General features: G+C 38.5%; 1 protein-coding gene across 8 annotated transcripts in view; it reads left to right on the forward strand.

Moving 5' to 3' along the window:
• The window catches only part of OSBPL8 (oxysterol binding protein like 8), a 94,693-nt gene that overhangs the window by 67,229 nt on the left and 4,632 nt on the right, over positions 1-22,832 (forward strand). For all 8 annotated transcript variants that reach the window (XM_075080765.1, XM_075080764.1, XM_075080760.1 and 5 more), the window contains 15 exons: positions 899-1,102; positions 5,781-5,865; positions 6,996-7,167; positions 11,035-11,269; positions 12,656-12,840; positions 13,610-13,691; positions 14,400-14,498; positions 14,946-15,042; positions 15,379-15,477; positions 16,916-17,013; positions 18,392-18,481; positions 19,044-19,180; positions 19,498-19,683; positions 22,209-22,296; positions 22,700-22,802. In XM_075080765.1, coding sequence (XP_074936866.1) covers positions 899-1,102; positions 5,781-5,865; positions 6,996-7,167; positions 11,035-11,269; positions 12,656-12,840; positions 13,610-13,691; positions 14,400-14,498; positions 14,946-15,042; positions 15,379-15,477; positions 16,916-17,013; positions 18,392-18,481; positions 19,044-19,180; positions 19,498-19,683; positions 22,209-22,296; positions 22,700-22,802 — 1,960 coding nt within the window. The remainder of the gene's footprint in view (positions 1-898; positions 1,103-5,780; positions 5,866-6,995; positions 7,168-11,034; positions 11,270-12,655; positions 12,841-13,609; positions 13,692-14,399; positions 14,499-14,945; positions 15,043-15,378; positions 15,478-16,915; positions 17,014-18,391; positions 18,482-19,043; positions 19,181-19,497; positions 19,684-22,208; positions 22,297-22,699; positions 22,803-22,832) is intronic.

Here is a 22,832-nt window from a genome sequence, read left to right on the forward strand (position 1 = left end):
TCACATTAGATATCTGAATAAATATATCTCTGTGTATTTCTGGTAATTTTCCTTTCCTCTCTTGAGAACTAACTGTCCTCTAGTACTGGTACAGAAAGTGAGGAATTAATTTCTCAAGGATAGCAATCAGTGTCATCAACAGTAATGCAGTTCATTTATTTGTATATAATTCCTTAGAATTGTAAATATATTCCTTGGAAATTATACAAGAAAAAAGAACTGTTACTGATTTATAAAGTTAGCTCTGAACAGTAGCTTGTCTGGACAAAGTTTCTCCAGTTTTCGCAAAAATCTGTGTAAACAGGCTATAGCATTGCTCAGAGATCAAGCTGACGTTCAGTCCTGTGGACACAATAGTAATTAAAATCCAGAGTTGACAGAATTGATGCAAGCAGTCTAATCAGATGTGCAAATTCAGGGACTTGAAAGGATCTTATATTTCACATATAGGTTGAAGCCAAAAGCTGTTATAAGACATTTTATCTAAGACATTCAAATTTATCTGAGTTATTTTGTGAATATCCTATCTTTCTTAACAGACGTCTGCCCTGTTTTCAGAGGAGCTCTGTTTCCAAAAATTATCCTGTCTTCATGCTAGTGATAAAATATGTTCCAGATAGGAAAATTCATGAAGGTTTCAGATGAATTGTCATACTTCCCATGTCTGGATGTGTGTATACCCATTGGTAGAATAAGTATTCATCAAGAAAGAATAGAAGAGTGAGCATTGAAATTGTACCTTTCTAATGTCTTTGATAAACCTGGGTAAACTTTTGATGGATCTGATAAACTTTGCTTGAACTAAAAACTAATAAATAATTTAAATTTTCATTTTGTTAAAGGGGATGGTTTTGGTGTTGGTTTCACTGAGATATAACTGTAACTATTTATCTTCTAGATTCGTGGTACTTTGAAAAGCTGGACCAAACTGTGGTGTGTACTGAAACCAGGAGTGTTGCTTGTTTACAAAACCCCCAAAAATGGCCAGTGGGTAGGAACAGTGCTCCTGAACGCTTGTGAACTCATTGAGAGGCCTTCTAAAAAAGACGGCTTTTGTTTCAAACTTTTTCATCCTTTGGAGCAGTCCATATGGGCTATAAAGGTTAGTGGTAGCATATATGGTTCTTAATGGATGACTAGCATTAGCCAGCTATGAGTAAAGACAACCTTAATGAAAAGCTGAAGTGCATTTTCTGTTATAACTTTAATAGTTTGTTCTGAATATAAGCCTTCAACATTTAGTCCTCTTCATCATGAAAACTGTTTGATTTATGCTGATCTGTATACTTAAATAGCTTCAGAAGTGTGGAGTGCAGAGGGATGCCATTAAAGAGGTTAGTGCCATCGCTGGCAGTCCTGTAAGCAGAAGGAATGAGTGTATAATGATGTATTTTACATCAGTCAAATCTGAGAAATTGAGGGAAGTGATTTGCCAACCTCCTTCAGCTGAGATGTGTTATAAACCTTTCTTGGCTTCCAACCCTATATTCATGTAATAAAATGGCAGCCTGTTCAGTTTGCTTGGAAGAGTAGAAATTCAAATGACTTCCCTGTGCAATAATAGCTTATATTGCAACTTGTTAGCCAATTGTGTTCCTTTTTGGCTACAATTTTAGGAAGATAAATGTTTTCCTTCAGTTCTGATGTCTGTTTGCTTCCTCATACATGGCATAATATTTTGAGAAGCTCTTACCTGGAGGTGTTGAAAAGCACAGTGTGTTCTGCACAGCAAGGTTTACTTCAGTTTCTCCTAAGAATCTTTAATGTTTGCTATTACTCATTGTTTATACTCTAGTAAACAAACTTCTGTAGTCCTTGTTTTGTGTTCGCATATGGAGAGGGGGTGGGGAAGCACAGCACAAGTGAACATGTTTATGTCCTGAAATGACATCTTGCTTTAGATGAAATTACTGCACAATAATAGGACCCTTGTCGTAATAAATTAATTATGCCCTCTGCAACATACATCTTAAGGTAGGTACTAATTGTGGGATTGTATCTTCTGAATCTTCTGAATCTTAAGTTGATGTAGATGTACTACCACATCTGTAGAATATGCTGCATTGATTTCATCTTCCTTAACTCAGACTGGGAAGTCAGTCAGCTGGTATAGTTCCTGATGTTTGTTTGCAGTCTTTCTGAGTTGTTATCATTGTCACTGTTATCTAAATTGACCAAACCTATATCAAATTTTTTGTAGTTGCTTTTGAATTATTTTATTCTAATATTGCTTAGGAGGACTTTTCCCTAATGAGTAGTGATCTCACATTTGCAGAACACAAACTTCATGTCCTTTTTCAAAGCTATAGGGTTTGGTATTAATGTGCTTTAGTTATTTATGGTCATATATACATACATTGCAAAGTGGTGGCCTGTCTGCAGAAGATCACAAATCAGTCTTATATTTCTTTATTGCTTGGCAATGAGAAATGGATTTGTTTGTTTTTTTAACTAGATATTTAGAATTTAGAGGACATGCCCCACCAGATTTTTACTTTTTTAAGGTAGGTCAAATTTTGAACCTGAACAAGTTGATATTGTCCATTCTAAATGTGCTGAGAGCTGGAGTGGCGTTTGTTCATTTCGGTATGGCTATTTGCAATTGAGAATTACTGGGTTTTATTAGATGAAAGGAAGGCCTTGAAGTTTGAAACCCTTTTTTGCCTTGTTTACCTAGTCCATTATAATGTGCTAGTTACAGGTTTATTATCATGAGGCAAACTTTCATATGCATAATAAAAATAGACTGATTTACAGAGTAGATTTACTAGAATGAGCCTGAAGCCTAAGGCAAAATGAGCCGTGTTTGCAGTCAGTGCAGGAGGATGATACTGCAGGAAACATTTACACAGGCATAAGCTCTGCAGGAGTTTTTCTGACTCAAACACATTTCCCACAGTGTATTCTGGCAGGCTGCACATTCTCTTCTGCAGTAGTTTGTGGCCAGTCACTTCACACACTAACTTAAGCCTGTTGCTGTGGTCTTTGATGTTCCTCCTGCTTTCTGAGGTAGCTGATGCACTCTTCCTTGTTCTTCCTCGTGTGCCTGGTCCTGATGCCATTTCAGTTTTCTAAAATTAATAACTAGAAAAGTTACTGCAAATAATTTTTCATGAATGAATTTAGTCAATTGTGACTACTTATCAGTTTCTATTGCTTTCTCTGAATGTTCGTGGCATTTGAGTTTTATTGGCATGAATATTCTGTAGAAAGGAAACGTCAACTTTTTTTTAATCTAGTGGAATTTTTAACTTGCCTACTTACTACCTTATATTGGAGTAGTTGTACCATCATTCTGTCAGGAACAGAGACATTTCAAATAAAGTCACTTAACAAATGGAAACTAATGTCTCTCTTGTACAGAACACAAGCATACTGAAAATTGATTTTGAAACCATAATGGGTGATACCAAAGAAAAATTGGAATTTTTCTTTGGAACAGTAGTCGATTGGAGGAAATCAAGATCCACAAGCAGTTATTCCAAAAGAAGTCAACCTACTTAAATGTTTGCTGCAGATAACTCATTTGGTTTTAATCAATCTATTGTCAAATCACCTAGGGGCCTATAGCTTTCCTGCGTTAAAAAAAACCCAAACACCAAAACCACTCTTCATCTTTAAATTATAGTTGTTTAGCACAGAGTAAGTGGTGTACACTGCATGTCCACAGTATAACTCTAAAGGGGAGATCTCATGGGCAGAGGCCTGTCCTTAGTCCATGTCCTGTGACCAGACAGTTTCAAGGACCTGTGAGGCTGCGGTCTTTGCACAGCGCTGGTGCACCCACGATGCTGCAGTCCTCTTTGTGCAGCGCCCCAGCACCTCTCCCACCCCTGGTGCCGCACTGTGCCTCAGTGCTCTCCCCTCCCCAGGGGCCTGGTGAGAGTGAGACCTCTTCCCTGCCTGTCCACCCTCAGGGCAAGGGTTGCTCATGCATGGGTTTGTCCCTTCTGGTTCTCATAACTGGCTAACTCCTAATCCCAGTGTTGCCACTTCACGAAAGACTTTTCGTAGGGACACCTTTCTGCTTGCTCAGAGGGAAACTGAGGTTTGGAATCTTGTTTCTAACACCCAAGTTAGTGTTACTCCATACTGACTATTCAGGATTTTCTCAACATTATTTACACCAGCACCAGCTTGCCTGTATTAGTATTTAAGTGCCACCGAGACTCCTTGTTACCTGCCTCTCACCCTCAGAAACGTTCTGGCTGTTTCATTTGCTTGCTTCTAAAATATCTGCCTTTATCTGCTTTTGCTCAAAACTTCTGCTGGCTTTCCAATTCCCTCTTCTAAGCCTTATACTGGCTTTTCATTAGGCTTCTATCTGGGGGAAATCAATCCAGACCAAAACGTGTTAAGTCGTCAGTTAGGCAGGCTTAACCCAGCTTCCAACAATAGCTTCAAGTATGTTTAATACAGCCCTCTTTGCCTACCAGTTGTCTAAGTTACCATAGGTAAACTTTTTTTTTGAAGGGGCTTTAAAATGATTGTTTAGCATTTTATTCCAAAAAGAAGCTTGACATGGAAAGGTCTTTGGGAGTTTTTTTTCTTTTAATTTGGAATGTGAAGAACTTCATAGTGAAAAATAAACTCCGGCATTTGACATCCTCTGTGTGTCTTTTATTTGAACATAATGTCATGGTGTCCTGCTGATACCCTTTATAGAGAGACTTAAGCATCTAAATGTCTTTTATGGACCTGGGCATCAGTTAGGCACCTCAATATTGTGTGCTATTGACTACTGGATAGGTAGAGAGGTTGAAGTGGAAGGAGAGAGGGAGAAAGGATGAGTGGGATCCTACAGCAATACATAGTGTTTGGGTGGGAGGAGTTATTTCCATTTTATTTAAATATTAGTTAACTCCTCCGTCTTCTGAAGACAGGCAAAAATTATGCAGTTCTGGAGTACAGGATGCTGCTGAGACACCAAATGCATTGTCATGTAAAATAAGTGTGAAGTGGATCACTGAAGAGGGCCTCCCATTCTCTGCAGGGTTTTGGCTTGCCCTCATGTCTCTCTGTGCTATGAACCATAGCATCCTCGTAGCAATAGAGAGGAACTTTTGCTCTCATCAAGAATGGATGGGACTGGAGGGGAGAAAGCCAGTTGCTGTACAAACATGGGGTCTTCTACTGGGCCACATTTGTTGTAAATCTTACAACCATACAAAGTTAAACCACTTGAACCACCCCACAGACATGTCTTGGCTTTGGGTTTTTTTGCTGTTGTTGTTGGGTTGGGGTTTTTTTGTTTTGTTTTGGGGGTTTTTTTTAATGCTTGCTTTCAATCTTACCTCTTCAGCTGAAATTCTGAGCAGAGGAGGAATGGCTTGTCCCTTGTGATGTCTCTACACTCATATGCAGGAATCGCTGGACAGTGAGGGTGACTCCCCTGTGGCATTCCTTTTGATGCTTTTGTCATCTTTCTATAAGTGACATTAGCAGAGGATTTCCAAGTTGTTATGCCAAGTCTGATTTACCAAAAAAAAGAAAAAAAAAAAAACACAAAAAACACAAACAGAAAAAAACCACCACTAAAAAATTATTTGAATCCCAAAGACCATTCTTTTTAAAGTGGGGTTGAATTGGGAGCTATACTTAGAATTTGAAGGAGAAATCCAGTAAAAGAGGGCTGTCCATCTTTCCATTCATGTCTTCATTAGATGTTGCTGAGTGGCAGTAAATAGCCCTGCAGTGTGTCAGCTTGTTATTACATTAAATGATGAACTGGAAAACTGAATTAAAATATCTGATGCTGTTGCTTTTTTGTGTATTTCAAGGGTCCCAAAGGTGAAGCAGTTGGTTCTATAACCCAGCCATTGCCCAGCAGCTATTTGATCATCCGAGCCGCTTCAGAATCAGATGGTAAATAGATATTTCAGTGTTTTCGTGCAGTGACAGCAGTTAGTTATTATAAAGAGATGGCTTCATCTGTCTTACCATGTCTAGCACAGCACTGTCATTGCAGTTTAATTGTTAAGGTTCTCCCTTAACTTAGTGCATTCAGTTGTGTTGGTATTAGTAGTTTTTGGTGGTTATTAAAGGAAAATTTTGGCCTGAAGAAAGTGTCATTGAACTCCTCGCAGTTGCCTTGTGTTGGCTGGGTGGAGGATGGGGAAAGGTTTATTTCAGATTTAACTATATTAATCTATGTCTGAATAATCAGGCTGGTACCTTTCTAAAGTGCTAATGTTGGCATACTTTCTAATTAAAGCATTTGTGTGTTATAAAGTGCAGCAGTTGCGCAGAGTTCTAGTAGTAAAAATTCCCTCGAAATATAGTTTTGTAACACCCTTCGTCACTGGGGAAGTGGTGGTCAATATCAGTGCAACCATCCTCAAAGGTTACAATGTGGAAACAAAATTTAAGACTGTTGCGTAACCTTTCTAGCAGCTGCTCTCCTGCTGCTTAATTAAGAACAACCCTGCAGACTTTAAAAATAGGACTCTGCCTTCTGTATTGAAAAATGGATTAGATACATGGAGATGAAGAAACAAGGAGTGGAAAGAACACACAAATTTATTCAGTTACTTTAGAACACCTGCTCTCTTGAAATGGCGTTTATATGCTATCATTATAGCTCCTTTTCCACATTGTTATTGTATTACATGAGCAAATTTTGCCAACTGTTGCAGTTCCTTAGTCTTCAAAACTAGAGCAGGGCTGCAGGCAACTTTGGAGGAATTCAACTGCCAGGGCCTGGATGGAACCATACTTGTATTAAGGAAAAAACACTGGAATATGCTCTAACAGCATCATGATTTACCTTGCTTGTCCTACCCTGAAGTGTCCCTTGTACTAGAGCTGGGTAGTTATGAGTTGTTTTTATGTCCCCAACAAGTTATAAAATCCGATGCATGTAACATGGAACAACTCTGAAGTATGTCTTCAAAGGCAATGTAAGCAGACCCAGAAGGATTGTGAAATTAAGAAATGGAACTCGTATAGTTCAGCTAAATCCTTAATTTTTAGCCTAATAATAAATTTGTCTTTAGGCAGGTGTTGGATGGATGCTTTGGAGCTGGCACTGAAATGTTCAAGTCTGCTTAAACGTACAATGATTAGAGAAGGTAAAGAACATGATTTGAACTCTTCAGCAGACAGTACTCATGTCTCTCTCTATGGTCTGCTTCGTGCTAACAACTTGCACAGTGGAGAAAACTTACCGTAAGTGAATTAATTACTAAACCTGATTGTCGTTTAGGCAGAACCTGGTAGTGATAACTTCTCCACAGGGAGAATCTCTTTCTAAGGTTGCAGTTCTTTTTGATCCTGAATTCTCTCTATTTCCCTTATCTGCACTGTGTTTTATATTGTATGTGGATAAAATGAAAAAATCTTTTTTTCAAGCCAAGCGGATACAGAGGGAGGTTTGGCCCAAGCAACTCAAAGTTGAGTGTCACATCAGTAGGTTTAAGTACTCAGTTAAACTGTTACGGTTTTAATTTTTTTGTATCTTGAAGTTGGTCTCTTTAGCTTCACTTGAAAATAAGAAGTTTAGTACACGTGACAAAAGGTGGTAGATGAGAATATAAGTTGCTGTTCTTTGGTTAAAGAAGTTAATAATCCTATCATTATTTAAATGGTTTCAGCATGTCTCAGCTTTGAATCATCAGATGAATGAATAATGCTCAGTCACCCTATTATTATATTAAATGAAATGCACAAAAGTTGAAATTATCTGGTATCTAATGTATGAGTGCCCTGGAATAACTCCCTGTTTATTTCAATAAATACTTTCAGCCAGATTTTTGGGAGCATAAGCTTTTGTGGAAATACATTATTAAACAAGCATGGTGAATGAATGGTGTTTTTAAACACTTTGTGGTACCAAAGTAGATTAGGAAATATAAAAAATTTAGTCCTTTATTTGTTGGGTCTGAAGCTTGCGCTATGCAGAGTCTCTCTCAGTAATCTTCCACCAATTTGATGTACTTTCAGGTGGATATAAATTTATTTCAAATAATCCCTTTCACCCATGGAGATTTAGCTGCCCATCTGTCTTTTCTGGGTGGACAGGAATTTTATACTGCTCTTAAGGATATACTCCTGTATGTGAGACAGAAGACCTGGACTGGCAGAAATGCAGTTCTTTCTGGCATAGATAGTCTGAGAAAAGCATAGGAAAGGCAAAGTAATGCCCCTGGCCCATATTCAAGGCCCTACCCAGACAACCAAACAGGCTCATCTACAGTTTTGCTCCTTCCATTATCCCATGGAAAAAACAAAACTGCTGTGTACAATTCGGCTAGAGATCTGTACTCATGAATAGTAGGTTAATATCAGCAGCTGGCCCAGATTACAATCACAGCAATTAGCTACAACTGTTAAGTCTAATTAAGACTAATGGTTTAATTAAGCAGATCTTTGGATATAGCATATTCTAAGAGTATTCAGTGTGCTTAACTACCTAAGCAACAAAACCTGCAGGCCTGGTTTTGATGGGGTTGGCAGGAGAGGGAGAGGAAAAGTGAGTGCAATTTTAGCTTCAACTGAGAGCTAGCTTTTTGAAGTATGTTAATAGCAAGAGGAGGTCCAAGGAAAACAGTGGACCAATACGTGTTGAAGATGGTCACCTGAAAAACAGGGATGAAGAAGTGGAGAAATGCAATGTGGTTTTTTGCCTCAGTCTTTAATAATACTGGTAGACCTTGGGCTGTTCAGTCCTCTGTGTTGGAGTAGCACAAGTGTGGGAACAGTGACTTCCCATTTGTGGACACTGAATTGTAAGAGACCAGTTGTATCAGTTGAATGTTTAAGTCCATGGGGCCTGATGGGATTCATCCCAGCCTACCGAAGGAGCTAGCGGATGTTGTGGCAGGACCACTCTCAATCATCTGTCAAAGGTTTTGGGTCTGAGGAGGTCCCCGCCAACTTGAAGCTAGCTAGCATTATTAAAAGGGCATGAGGGAAGACCCAGGAATATACTGACCTGTTAGACTAACTGCAGTACCTGGAAAAAATAAGGAGAACATACTGCATGCTGTTGAAAGACATTTAAAGAACAATGCAGTCATTGGGCACAGTTGACATGGGTTCACAAAGGGAAAGTCCTGTTTAACTAATTTGATATCCTTCTACGATAAGGCCACCCACCTAGTAGATAAAGAGGAGGTGGTGGATGAAGTTTTTCTGGATTTTTAGTAATGTTATCCCAAAAAGCGGGCTTGTTCGCCCGGTGTGCAAAATGACAAACTATACACAGAGTGGCAGTATTTTATTCAAGTCATTTTTGTGCAAAGGTGGTAACCTAGAAAGTTAGCACCCTGCACTGAGAAACTACGAGGCATTTATACAGGTAAATGTGTCAATCACAGCTAATATTGACATGCCTCAGCTAATAATTGGTTAATTTCTTTCTCACTTAGATGTAACAGTACAGCCCACTTTTAATTTACCATGCATGCTCATAGATTAAGGGACTTACTAGAAGGGGGTGGTTCCTGGCCTATCAGCCTGATTTTTAGTATTATAATGAGGATATTTCCCCTACTGGGCACTTTGTTTTAGTTCTTATCCACATCCCAATTAGTTGTTCTCCTTGATTATACAATTTATCACCCCGTTCTCAGCAGCTTCTGAGGCAGGATGTTTGCTTTGATCAGTCTCTCAGCTCTCCTCAAGGATATAGTTGTAAAACAAGTGCTTCTTTCTCAGTTTCTGTCTCTGGCCCTCAACTTCTGTTTTGCCAGGTTTGCATAGCTCATTGGTATGTCTTTAGCGGACAGTTCCAAAAATTCCATTTTCTTAGGGATATCAGTAAGGGTTTTGATACTGTCCCTCACAACGTCCTTCTGGACAAGTTGTCCAGCTGTGAGATGAGCAGGTTCACAATGTGCTGGGTGAGGAACTGGCTGCACAACAGGCCTCAAAGGGATGTAGCGAATGGGACTACATCTGGCTGGCGACCAGTCACCGGCGGCGTTCCTCAGGGCTCAGTCCTAGGGCCTGTTCTGTTCAGTATTTTTATCAATGGTCTGGATGCAGGAGTTGAATTAGCAAGTTTGCTGATGATACCAAACTGGGAGCTGCCGTTGACTCTCTCGAGGGACAGGAGGCCTTGTAGAGGGGTCTAGATTGATTGGAGCATTGGGCAATCATCAATGGCATGAAATCTAACAAGAACAAATGCTGGCATCTGCACCTGGCACAGACTAACACAGGGCACAGTATATATTGGGGGAGAAGTGGCTGGAGAGCAGGCCTGCAAAAAGGGATGCGGGGATGCTGTTTGACAGCAGGCTCAATAGGAGTCAGCAGTGTGCCCTGGCAGCCAGGAGGGCAAACTGCATCTTGGGGTGCATCAAGCACAGTATAACCAGCCAGTCAAAAATAGGTGATTATCCCATTGTATTTAGCGTTGGTGCAGCCTCGCCTGGAGTACTGTGTGCAGTGCTGGGCCCCATCATTTATGAAGGAAGTGAAGGTCCTTGATTGTGTCAAGGGCAACAAAGCTGGTGAAAGGGCTGGAAGGCATGAGGAGTGCCTAAGGACTTTGTGTTTGTCTCATCTGGGGAAAAGGAGGCTGAGGGGTGACTTCATTACTCTCTCCAGCTTCCTGAGGAGGGGAAACAGAGAGAGAGGTGCTGATCTCTTCTCCCTCGTGGTCAGTGAAAGGACTCATGGAAGTGGCTCAAAGCTGTGCCAGGGGAGGTTTAGACTGGATATTAGGAAGCATTTCTTTACCAGGAGGGTGGTCAAACACTGGAACAGGCTTCCTAGAAGGGTGGTTGATGCCCCAAGTCAGTGTTGAAAAGGCATTTGGACAATACCCTTAATTACTGCTTTGACTGTTGGTCAACCCTGAAGTGGTCAGGCCATTGGACTAGAAGACTGTTCTAGGTGCCTTCCAATAGAGCTAGTCTAAACTTGGTGCATTTACATCCTATATGTTTCCAACAAAGCTAGTTTGACATTGCTGCCAGAACAGGCTTGATACTGGCAATTTTAGTGTGTATTTTATCAAGATCCTGGTTTACAAACATGAAATTATTGTGTGAAGTTGAAGATTGATTTAGCCTTTATTTTTTGTAGGCTAAATGACAGTGAAATTGAAAGGCACCACTTTAAAGATCAAGATATGTACTCTGACAAATCTGATAAGGAAAATGACCATGACCACGAGGAATCTGATAATGATGGACTGGGGAAAAGCGAGGAAAGTGACAGTGACACATCGGAGCGACAGGATGATTCTTACATCGATCCAGAACCAATTGATATCAAGGAAACTACTTATTTAGAACAGAGTCATGAAGAACTTGGGGAGGTAAGTGCTGTTGATGTGGTCGTCAAGCAACTTCTCCAAATAGAAAGCTGATATTTTAGGGGTCAGACTATGCTTAAAAGCTGACTTGCATGATTTCCTTTCATATTTTCTGCAGTAATGGGGGAGATAAGTTCTATTCACTCATGTTCTGCTCTGCTTTACCACTCCTGTGCTTGTGTCTGAGATTTTGACAGAGATAATGAGATAATCTGGAATACTGCTCAGACAGAAGGTTGAAAGGGCCACCTGCAGCAGGAGTTGACCATGTCTACCCATCCTTTTGTTGTTATTTCTATTTGGTTTTTATTAGCTTATTCCTGTTTCTTTTTTCTTCAAGTAAAAATCTTCAAGTTGAAGATTTTAATGCAGGCTGACACCTCAATTTTTAATATTGCAAGAGAGGAGTTAAGCAGCCATGGGGTCTGCAGAATTCAGTGGAAGGCTTGCTGTGTTTCTGATGTCACCTTGCATTCTAGCTTGATGCCTCAGAGCTGCCATTCCACTTTTGCAGGTTGTCTTACATATCTGCACAGGCAATTATGACAGCGATTTTTATATTTTACTTGCTATAAAGATAAAAAAAACCTTAGTAACAGAAATTGAGATGAGCTTTTTCACAGCTTTCCCCTTTCTTCTCAAGTGGTAACTATGAGATATTTTTTTTCATACCTATGGGTCATAAATACTTTGTGCTTTACTGCTTTCTAGTATTGTTTCTAGAAGTAGTAGTAGTTTAGGAAAAGTTGAGGAGTTTAAGTTGACATTAAATTCTTGAGTATGCCTTTTAGAACTGTTCTGGAAAGAGGGATGCGTTTCTTAGAACTTTGCTTTTGATTTCAGAAACAATAAAGAAGGTTATCTCCCCTCTTCTTGGATAGAAAGGAGCATACTGGGGTGTGGCTGCTGGTTTTGCTCACTTATCCCGAAGTAGTGGGTTTCTTTAAGGAAGATTGTTGATACTGTTGACTGGTCAAGGCAGTGAAAAGCATAAATGTGGCAGCTTTCATGGTGGAGAAAAGTTGGTAGAACAAACAGCCCTTTGCTATATGTCCTGCACATGAGATCACAGGGTAATGTACTTGATTCCTAGGAAAGGACTAAGGGAGGATTTCTGAACAACATTCTACCTCAAATTTTTCTGTTTTAGGGCTGGTGAAAATAAATGCAGTTTTAGATGCTGAATTAGTATATCATCCTTCATTAAAGTTGTATCGTAAGTGTGTTTAAAGAAACTTGATTTTTCTCCCATAGTTGCTTCAGCTTCTCTGAGTTATTCATTTCAAGTATCAGTTTTCCAGTCTCATTGCATCCTTAGAATCTGTTGACGTGTCTTCTGGAGGATTATTTTCTTTCTCCTTTCTGTAAGCAATTTTTTGTTCATCCTAGGCAGGGGAGGCTGCTCAGACAGAAGTAGTGTCAGAAGAAAACAAAAGTCTGATCTGGACACTGCTGAAGCAAGTCCGTCCAGGAATGGACTTGTCCAAGGTTGTACTGCCTACATTTATCTTGGAACCTCGTTCTTTCCTGGACAAGCTGTCTGATTACTACTACCATGCAGACTTTCTGTCTGAGTGAGTCAATCCTGTTTCTGGTTTTCATTCTTTTAATTTTTTAAACTAAAATGGAGCAACAGCATACGCTGAAACATTTGATCCTGTCTATTTAAACAACATCGTAGACTGCTTAGAGTTTGAATGTTTGTCTGACAGTGTATCAGTCATCAGATATCCTTGTTTTCTGAAATCTAACTGCCTGAGCACTCATATGGTACATCTTGAAGTCTGGCTCCTCTTACTAATAGCAATGGTGTTGCAGACATTTCTGGTTTAGCTTTTGGAGACTAATTAGAAGACTTCTCAAAATAAGTTTAATTTTTTTTTTCTCTAGGAGGCATATTTAAAACAGTAAAACAGTACCAGTTAACCTTTTAAATACAGCGTAAAGTTCCATTCAGGTTTATAGTTGCCTGCTGATAAATTAAAGACTGTAAATTGAAATGTTATTCAACAATAAGTTCTGTATGTGAGTAGGCTGGTTGTCTAAAGTAGTACCTTTTATAAATGGAAGAACTTCGGTGTGGGTGGAACAGGATTTAATGTTACAAAGAACAGATTCACTTATGGAAATACCATTTCTGATTTTTTGTTTGATTTCCGTTTTCAGACAACTACTTGAAAACTTTGAATTTGATGCAATCAGGCTGAAAGTTTTACAGTACTGCAAATTACAAAATCTTTCTTCTGGTCAGCACCTAGATACAAGATACATCACAATGATCGATAGTGTATTATAACTGAAACAATATTGATCTTTGATCTGTGTGATCTGTTTGTTTCACAGAGCTGCTCTTGAAGAGAATGCTTACAACCGCATGAAAAAAGTAGTGAAGTGGTATTTGTCGGGATTCTACAAAAAGCCAAAGGTGTCCTCTCACCTGTTATTTTGTCTTTACTTCAGTCATTTTATCTAGTTTGAGGGTTTAGGGATGTGCTGGAGTAAGTTTTTGTTTTTAAATTATATTGTTATGCATTTTTAAAAAGTAAGGTTAAGTATTCATTATTTACACAAATAAATCTGGACCTTTATGGTCCCTAACCATGCTTAAAATAGACTATATTCAATTGTTTGGAGTTTTTGTTTTGGTTTTTTTTTTTTTTGCTTGGAGTAAAAGTTGAACTAAACATTTTGTGATAAAGTTGAGCCAGTTCTATGTTCCCCATTCTTCAGTGATAACGTGCTGCAGTTGGAGGAATAATATTTCCACTACTTCATTTAGCTTTATACTACATATTCTTTGTAGTCATGTTGGTGGGAAACAGTATTGAAAGAAGAAAGTACTTACTAGCTAACTTCAAACAAAAGGTCTGTAATAATCCTACAAAAATTCTTATATTATGTTTGTCCTTTTGTGTAGCCTAGAGTAGTTCAGCAGATATACTAAATCTATGCCAATTTCCTTAGAATGAAGAGCAGAGCAACTGAGCATAATATTCAAACAATGAAATCAAGTACAATGTGCTCCAGCATATATGTTAGGATTTTTTGTGTGTGTGTGTGTCTTACTTTACCAGTTGTCACAAAGATCTTTTGTAAGTATTGCATGGTTACTCTCTATTGTGTTTCTGTTTAGGGACTGAAAAAGCCATACAATCCTATCCTTGGTGAAACTTTCCGCTGCATGTGGATTCATCCAAGGACGAACAGCAAGACGTTTTACATTGCAGAACAGGTAGCTGCAATAACCAGCACAAATATTTTGAAGAGAAATAAACATATTGCAATTTTGTGCTAGATAAATGATGTGGCAGTTTCAGAAAATGTATTTAACTGTATGAATAGTATCTTAAAAGCTCTCTTGATGAATGTAGGTTCTTTTACATATCTCTTAGTGTGCCTTCCTAGAGAGACAGAGAGAAAGATGTTGCCAGCATTTGTTTCCTCTTGCTCCAGTAAAAGTCAGCTGCTAATTTTCTTAACTCTTGAAATTCAGTGAGAATGTTTGCTTGATCTTTATCTTTAGAGATTATAGTCACATTTTACATACATTAACTCTATTCTATTATATGCAGCTTGAATTTTGCATTGTCACTATTAGCTCATGGTTTGTACTATGTTGCATGTTTGTTTTTGTTTGTTTTGTTGTTTTTTTAAAAATATATGTGTTTTTTTTCAACAGGTATCCCATCATCCCCCAATATCTGCCTTCTATGTTAGCAACCGCAAGGATGGTTTTTGCCTTAGTGGTAGCATTCTGGCCAAATCCAAATTCTATGGTAAATAATGGGGTTTTTTAGTTGTACCTTTATTGAGGAGTGTAAAATTGGTGCAAAAGACCTGTGTTTTGTGGTTGAAAGAAGGCTGTTAGAAGAATCAGGGGTTTGATCACTGTATTATCCTTTCTTTACAAATATTTGTTACTGGTCTTTGGAATATTAATTTCTAGTTTTGGAGTATTTTAATGGGAGATGTGTTATTATAGTGGCTTCACGAAACAGGATAGACTGCAATGCTAAATATACTGATGTTCTTAGTTTTATTGCTTAGTTAATAGGAAATGTTGACTGTTGTCTTGCAGGGTGAGAAATGTGATTTTCTGCTTTGAATTTCAGGGAATTCGTTATCTGCCATACTAGATGGAGAAGGACGGCTAACATTCCTAAATAGGGGAGAAGATTATGTCATGACAATGCCATATGCTCATTGTAAAGGTACGGGGTTTCTTCATTCTCTAGGTGGCAAAGTTTACTGTTCTAATTAGTTCATTATTCCAAATAGTATCCTGTGTTGGATTCAAGCTTGTCATCTGAGAAGAGTTGTTCTGGACATTGGCAACGTTGGTAGCTCTAGGCATGCACATATTTTATCAGGAGAAAAATATATCTATTTTTTAAGCAATGATCTATTTTTTGGCATAGAAAAAGGTTTTTTTCATAAATAGTAAGAGCATATATATAGCTATCTGTCATTACATGACGGTAGTTTACTGTTTGAGTTGCTTTTTTTTTTTAAGAACAGTTTTGAGCTTTTCCAGTATTTTCCTCTTTGAAACATAAAAGGCAATGTAGTATCTAGACCTCCCTCTGTGATCTGAGTGTAAATCATGACCGTTTGTCTTCAGTTTCACTATGGTAAACCAGTCAGTAGTTTGTAAGGCTTTCTGGAAGGTCAGTAGGAGTACAAAATACATGACAGAGTTGCTGATTTTTAGACTGTTACTTATTTAGGTATACCTACGCATATATTCTCTGCCAGAATTCTCTTCCAGAAGCCTTATAGTCAGCAACTATGTTATTTTCTTCATTTGAGATGTATGAAAATGAATTAGCAGAATTAGATAATCTGACATCAGTTTGATAGGCTCTTCTCTTGCCATTGTTCATGGATGTTTTTAATACTCTGGATATATATTTTTATGTGGCTTTGGTGACAAAAATAATAGTCCTTAAAAAGCACATAACATACACTGAAGTCAAACAGGAAGAAGAACTAATGTGACTAATAAAGCTGATAGAGAGGGAGAAAGGTAGAAGCAAATGCAGGGAAGGAGAATGTGCATGGTGAAAAAAAACGTATTTGCACATGCAACCACTGTATGTAAAATATATTCGGTGTTAAAAAAGCTGGCTTGCAGAGGGAAAGACAGTAATCCTGGGAAAGAAAATGTACTCAGCATTTTCAACCTTGTACTTCCAGAAGTCTTTAGAGAGGCAATGGGTGTTTTCTTGTCTTGGTTGTCCATGATTGTCTTCGCCTGTGGTCTGACTGTACGTGCTGCTTCTGTCCAAGTGAAGTTTTTCATTGCTGTCTTTGTTATAGAATTATTTTCCTGTCTTTATTTAACCTTAAAGCTTCTCTCCTCCAGTCATCTCTAATAAAACTAAATACCACCCTTGCTAGAGCCAGCAGTATACGCTGCCAAAGATATTTCTTAAAAACTGTTTTTCCTGCTTGTCTGTAATTCACTTAGGTTTTTGGTTTCTGTTTGGGTTATCTTATTTGGCAGAAAGATCATGCTTATCATTAAGAAAGGTCATCTGATTTTTCCTCTGGCACAGACTTGTTTACTCCCAGGAATTGTGCCTAAAGACCTTAGGTTTTTTGTCTCGTTCAGTTATGAACATTAATTTTAGCTGTTTTCTCTTGCAGGAATTCTTTATGGCACAATGACCTTAGAGCTTGGGGGAACAGTCAACATCACCTGTGAGAAAACTGGCTACAGTGCCACAATTGAATTCAAACTCAAGGTTAGTAAATGCTGTGAGTGGGCACAAGAAGGAGAATAAGCATAATTAAAAAAAAAAAAAAAAAAAAGGTAGGTCACTCCTTAGATATGATCTTATGTAATATGGAATTGTCTTTTTGGAAACAGAGGATTTTTCATTTCAACTCCTCATATCCAGCTATGTGTATCTAGCAAATAGTGATTATTTTTAAAAAAAAAAAAAGGAATTATGTTGTCATCTCTTAATATATTCTTCTGGGTCCAAAGGTTTTGACTGAAAGTCACTGACTTACAGTGCTGTCTTCACCTCTGGGGGTAAGAGATGCAAACATATTGCTAGTTGTATGAATCTTAAGAACAGCTCTAGTGGGGAAAAAGCAAGTGTCTTATCTCCAGCAGTGGCAAGAGTGTGTGTCTGGGAAAGTGTAAGAACAGGGGAAGTGTTTAGTTATCTGATCAGTGGTTCAGGTATTTTGTGTATTGTTGTTAATATACTTCGGTGATTTTTAGTACTCTAAAAATGTTCAGGGTCTTTTTAAACTTCTGGTGACCCCTTGCTGGAGAACTCAGACCCAGGTTTGAGGTTCCACACTTCCATCCTGGGTAAAATTTAAGTTGCTTATGACACCTCGAATAAAGATGATGCAATGGCTTTGGCTAACACTTATATCAGCCTAATGCCCAGTGCTAAGCAACAGTTTACACGGACTAGTTTTGGCAGCTGTGCTTGCTGTAGGAGCCCCTCCCCACTCACAAAAGCTAAACAAAGGTTTCTAAACTACTTAGAGGTGGCTTTGCTTCAGAAAAATACATTTGCCATCTTTGAGTCAGAAACTGATTTAAAGCTGAACAAGCAGTTGTTAAGAAGCATGCATGTGGAGAGGGAAACTGTATTCAGTTGGAAGTACAGAGGAAACATAAAAGCTAGGAGGCTGTGTTAACTGATATTATGCCTCATCATCCCACAGGATACATGTATAGACTATCAAAAAAGCTGATGAAAATTCTGGACAATTGGTTTTTTTGTTGCTTCTGCAAGAGTTAATCTCTAGTAACAAATGGTCCTTGGCAAAGTGATGAAATTAGTGTAGCAAACGACTGTTTCCTTCAAGAAAGATATAATTGTGTCACTGTTTCTGCATTACTTTCAGTTTTCCCTCCACTTTTCTTAGAAAATGCTTTTTCTTAGTAAATCTTTTATGAAAATGCAACATGAGAACAATGACGGGTGGTTTTAGACTTGTTTGGGGGATTAAATGGGCAGAAGTTATAATATTAAAAGCCATCAGGGCTGTTTACATCGCATTTCATAAACACACTTTTTTACTTAACACTAAACATAGGTGCAAACATTATTTGTTATTAAAACAAACATGAAAGCATTTATTTTTGTTTTGCAGCCTTTTTTAGGTAACAATGACAGTGTTAACCAAATATTAGGGAAAATTAAACTTGGCAAAGAAGTTCTGGCTATTTTGGAGGGTCACTGGGTAAGTAGTGAGTATTTTATAAATTCTGGCTGATAGTTGAGACAGGTGAAGATAGCACTCAGTTACATAAAAGACTCCAAGCTTAAAAAAAATACCACTTCTCTAGAAAGTATCTCTTTATAGTTAGACAGTTCTCAAGAAAATATAGAATCAACATAGTGTTATTTGCAACTATTAAAAGGTCGAAAGATTGTGTACATTTGAGTTTATGAAGAAAATACATTTCAGCTTGTGAAATGTTCTTAGTATGTATTAGTACTATGAAGAATTGTTATGGCACCAGCATGAAATGTTTAAACTTGTTTCAGTTCTGGTGAGGTGACACTGGCACTGCTGGTTTTTGGACATGGTAATGGTGTCATTGCATCTCTGTTCCAAGTTAGAACTAGCACAGAGTGCAGAAATTGCATTTTAAGGCTAGCATATCTGATTAATCTTAACTAAGATTAGTTAAGAAAAGAAACTTGTGTTACAAAAAAATTTGCTTATTCCTCCCTTTTGTGTTATCTTGGCACTCTTTGAGGTTATTACAATTAAGGTAACTGAATTATATACGTTACAGGACAGTGAAGTTACTATTAGTGACAAGAAGACAGATGTTACAGAGACTTTCTGGAACCCAACATCTGAAATCAAGCAGCGTAGATTACCTAGATATACAGTGAAGTTTGAAGAGCAAGATGACTTTGAGTCAGAGAAGTAAGTTCACTTTAGAACCACGTATAATTATTTTGACAAAAGAAAACTCATCATCATCTCCAAATTATGATTTCTTTCTTTACCATGTTTGCTGATATTGGCCTGTAGAACAAGAAAGCAACACCGTTAAATACAAGATTGTAATTTACAAACATTACACTCATGGAAAGTCTGATGCAAATGTAGATAAAACATGTATTACAACATGGTAATATTCTGTTTAGAGTTTGGTTCACTTACTTAGCCTATAATTAAGGAAATGTTTACAATTATTTTTGTCAACCAGATTGTAACTCTCTATATTGCTCGTTTGTCAGGCTTTGGCAACAAGTGACAAGAGCAATAAATAATAAAGACCAAACAGAAGCTACTCAAGAGAAATACATTCTGGAAGAAGCTCAGAGAAAGAGTGCCAAAGAGAGGAAACTTAAAGGTGAAGAGTGGACATGCAAGCTGTTTGATCAGGATTCAGTCACAGGAGAATGGCACTACAAATATGCCGAGTGAGTCCTGAAATGCTTGTAACAAAAGCTGCTTGTTAAATGCTTGGTAGTGTTGCTGAGCCTCTTCCTGTGGTTTCAGGAGCAAACAAACTCAAATATATAGCTGAATTCAAGCTCATGAAATACACAATGGTATTTGATATTCTTATGTATGTGTTTTAATTGAAATGTGTAATTTTTAACTGAAAGTTGGCCCTTCCAGTGTTGAAAACGCAGTGATTGGTAAGGCAGCAAACTGTTTCCTGAAACCATTGCACTGGGCTTTTTTTTCTTTTATCTTTATGGTTATGTGCCTCTACAAATCCGTGCTATGTTCTAGAGTTTCTTGGGCATGGCACTTTGGGATGCATTGTGCTCCTTACTGCCCACACCCCACACCCCCGCAACTGACTAGAGCAGCTACACAGATTTTCCCAGCCTGGGAAATATGGTACGTATGGGCATACCAACCGGAAACCAGAAAAACTAGTGTCTGGAAATCAGAAAAGCCTGTGCTTAGTTGAACTGAGCTATTTTAATTTCTAATATGTTAGAATAACTCTGAGAATAACAGGTTTACAGAAATGGTTAATGCTGGGACCAGGTGGCTCTGCTCAGCCAAATATGCCCTGTGCACACAAGTGTCTGATCTCTCTGTGTGATGATCTGGATCAGAAGATGAAGGTGTGGCTGTCTCCCTGACTGCTGGGAGGCATTCTGTGTGCTTACCAATGCTTGCAAGAGTCAGCTTGGAGCTGAGCCCTTTACTAGTGGTGGTTGTCATAGAACAGCCACATCCTGCTGATTCTTTTTCAATACCCAGCATGCTTCTATATCGCAGGGATCGTAAAAGTAAAATATCCAAAGATGATACACTCTGAGGTAAGTAATTCTGAAGCCATGGATGCTGGTAGTATATTCCCATGGCTAAACCTGGGAACCCTTCACCTTTCTGTACAAGAATGGCAATACTGGGGCAGTGGCCTAAGTGTATGTATGGGGAAGAGTACAAGAATCCCGAGTACTCTTCATGTCTCCAGCAAATTTGCAGCTCAGAGGTTTCCTGGAACCAAGCATGGATTGTGTATTTAGCAACTCGGAATAGATTTCTTTCCCATTAATTTCCTTGGATTCCTCTCAAGTCTGTGTAGACTTTTACTACCCAGAACATCCTGTAGCAGGGAATTCCCCAACTAGACTAAATGCTCTGTGAAGCACCCTCTCTTGGTTTGAACCTTCTGGTGCTATCGATGCCGCTTTTTCTTTTGGAGGAGTTGTGACTAGTCCAGCTGAACTGACCGCCCATACTCTTGAACCCTGTGTAAAACCATCAAGAGAAGTACTGCACTTTAAATCTGTTAGGTCTTAAAGCTGCAGGGGACAGTCTATCTTGTTAATTTGCGTTATTTCTTGTCTCCTTGATGCCTTGTGGTTGAAGGATGTGCCACGGAAATTCTACTATGTGCTAGAAAGCAGTCTGCGCTGTCAGCAGTCCCTGGAAGAAACTTCTTTCTCTTTATACCCAATAATGCTGGCTCAGTACCTGGTCCATGTAGAGAGCAGTCTTTTACGCTTACTGCAAAAGACGTGTTCAGTGAGCTGTGGCATTTGCTAGTGTCTGGATTATGGATTTAGGCATCTGGATTACAGATACAAAAGACCTTTGGGAGAGCAATACCTTGTTCTTACCCAGTTACCTTAGATGACATTTGATTCACGTCAGGTTAAGCTAAGACGTAAATGCAGGTCTATGTTCACAACATCTGAAACAGCTACAACCGTTTTAAAAGGCATACAGGAGGAGATGAAAGGAAATCCATGCTTAATCTGTTCTCACTAAAGCCGTGAATTAGAACAATCTTCATGCAGCTGACTTGCAGTTTCTATCCTGAAAAGTCTGTCATCAGTGGGGATGGCGGGTTTTGCCTTTGGCTGCTTGTTGTTCTCCAGTGAACTATGTGTCTTTTGCTTGATTTTTTTTTTTTTTAATTCTATATCAACCTATACTTGGAAAAACACTCTCAAAAAATCAGAAGCAGCAAACTGCGTAGCTCATTAGTGCCTCTTGAAACCAGTCTTGATTACTATTAGCAACTTCGCGATAAAAGCAGGTTTGAGGTTACTGATTCTTAACCTCTCCTTTCTAGGCATCTTTTAAAACTAAAAAACAACATTCCAAAATAATAATTTTAAAATCCCCTAATTTCCCTATAGTTCTAGAATAATAACTGTACGTTAGGCAGGAAAGCTTTCCAAGTTTGACAAATACATATCTCTAGCCAGATAAATTAATAATTATATTGTTGGTTATTACAATAGCTTGCACTCTTACCAGCTGGCTGAGGGTTTGACCTGGACGTCAGGTTTATTTTGGTGCTTTTGGGCCTTTAGTCCAGGACTGGTCTACAGGTGGAAGATAGGATCACTTTTCCATGTCTGACTTTTATATAGGGAGAGGGACCTTCAACTTGTTCACAGCAAATAGTTTCTGAGCAGGAAAATATTTCTTACGTAAATAACTTACCAATTATATTCACTTTGTCTAGTACCAGACCATGGGACCCTTTGAATGATATGATCCAATTTGAAAAAGACGGCACCATCCAAACAAAAGTTCGACATCGGACACCAATGGTATGTTCCAGTTCTGTTAGCAGGTGCAGCAAGACCCAGCGACTTGTATACATTGTATTATGTGTGTAAGAGCCATCAAAGCATTAGGAGTGATGGGAAATACTACTGTTATCCCACAAAAATGTAGTTTACCCAGTCCATAGTCTTCCATTTCTGTGTTGCATCGTAAGCGGTAGAGAAGACTGGATTAGATAGGAATATAAAGTATGAAGACTTGAACTCAAAAGTATAATGTGTATTTTCCCTTAAATGGAAGATGCGCAAACTTCAGGCGGCTTACACATGAAAAAATTTTAACTTGGACTTCTATTGGATGTTGTGCGTTTAACTATTACTGTTAGAACGTGCTGCTTTGCTACAGTTCTGGTTCTCTGGAGATAATTCATGAGTTTATCAATTTTAGGTTAACGTTCCAAAAATCAAAAGAAAGCCAGCCAGTCAGAAGAAAGGGGAGTGTGGTTTCTCATCCCCAGAGCCTGATAACCAGGATTCCTCTGGGAGTGAAGGTAGGAAAAGATATATTTGCGTATAGAAGT

The sequence above is a fragment of the Phalacrocorax aristotelis genome, chromosome 1 (assembly GCF_949628215.1).
Source record: "Phalacrocorax aristotelis chromosome 1, bGulAri2.1, whole genome shotgun sequence".
In the NCBI taxonomy this organism is placed as follows: domain Eukaryota; kingdom Metazoa; phylum Chordata; class Aves; order Suliformes; family Phalacrocoracidae; genus Phalacrocorax; species Phalacrocorax aristotelis.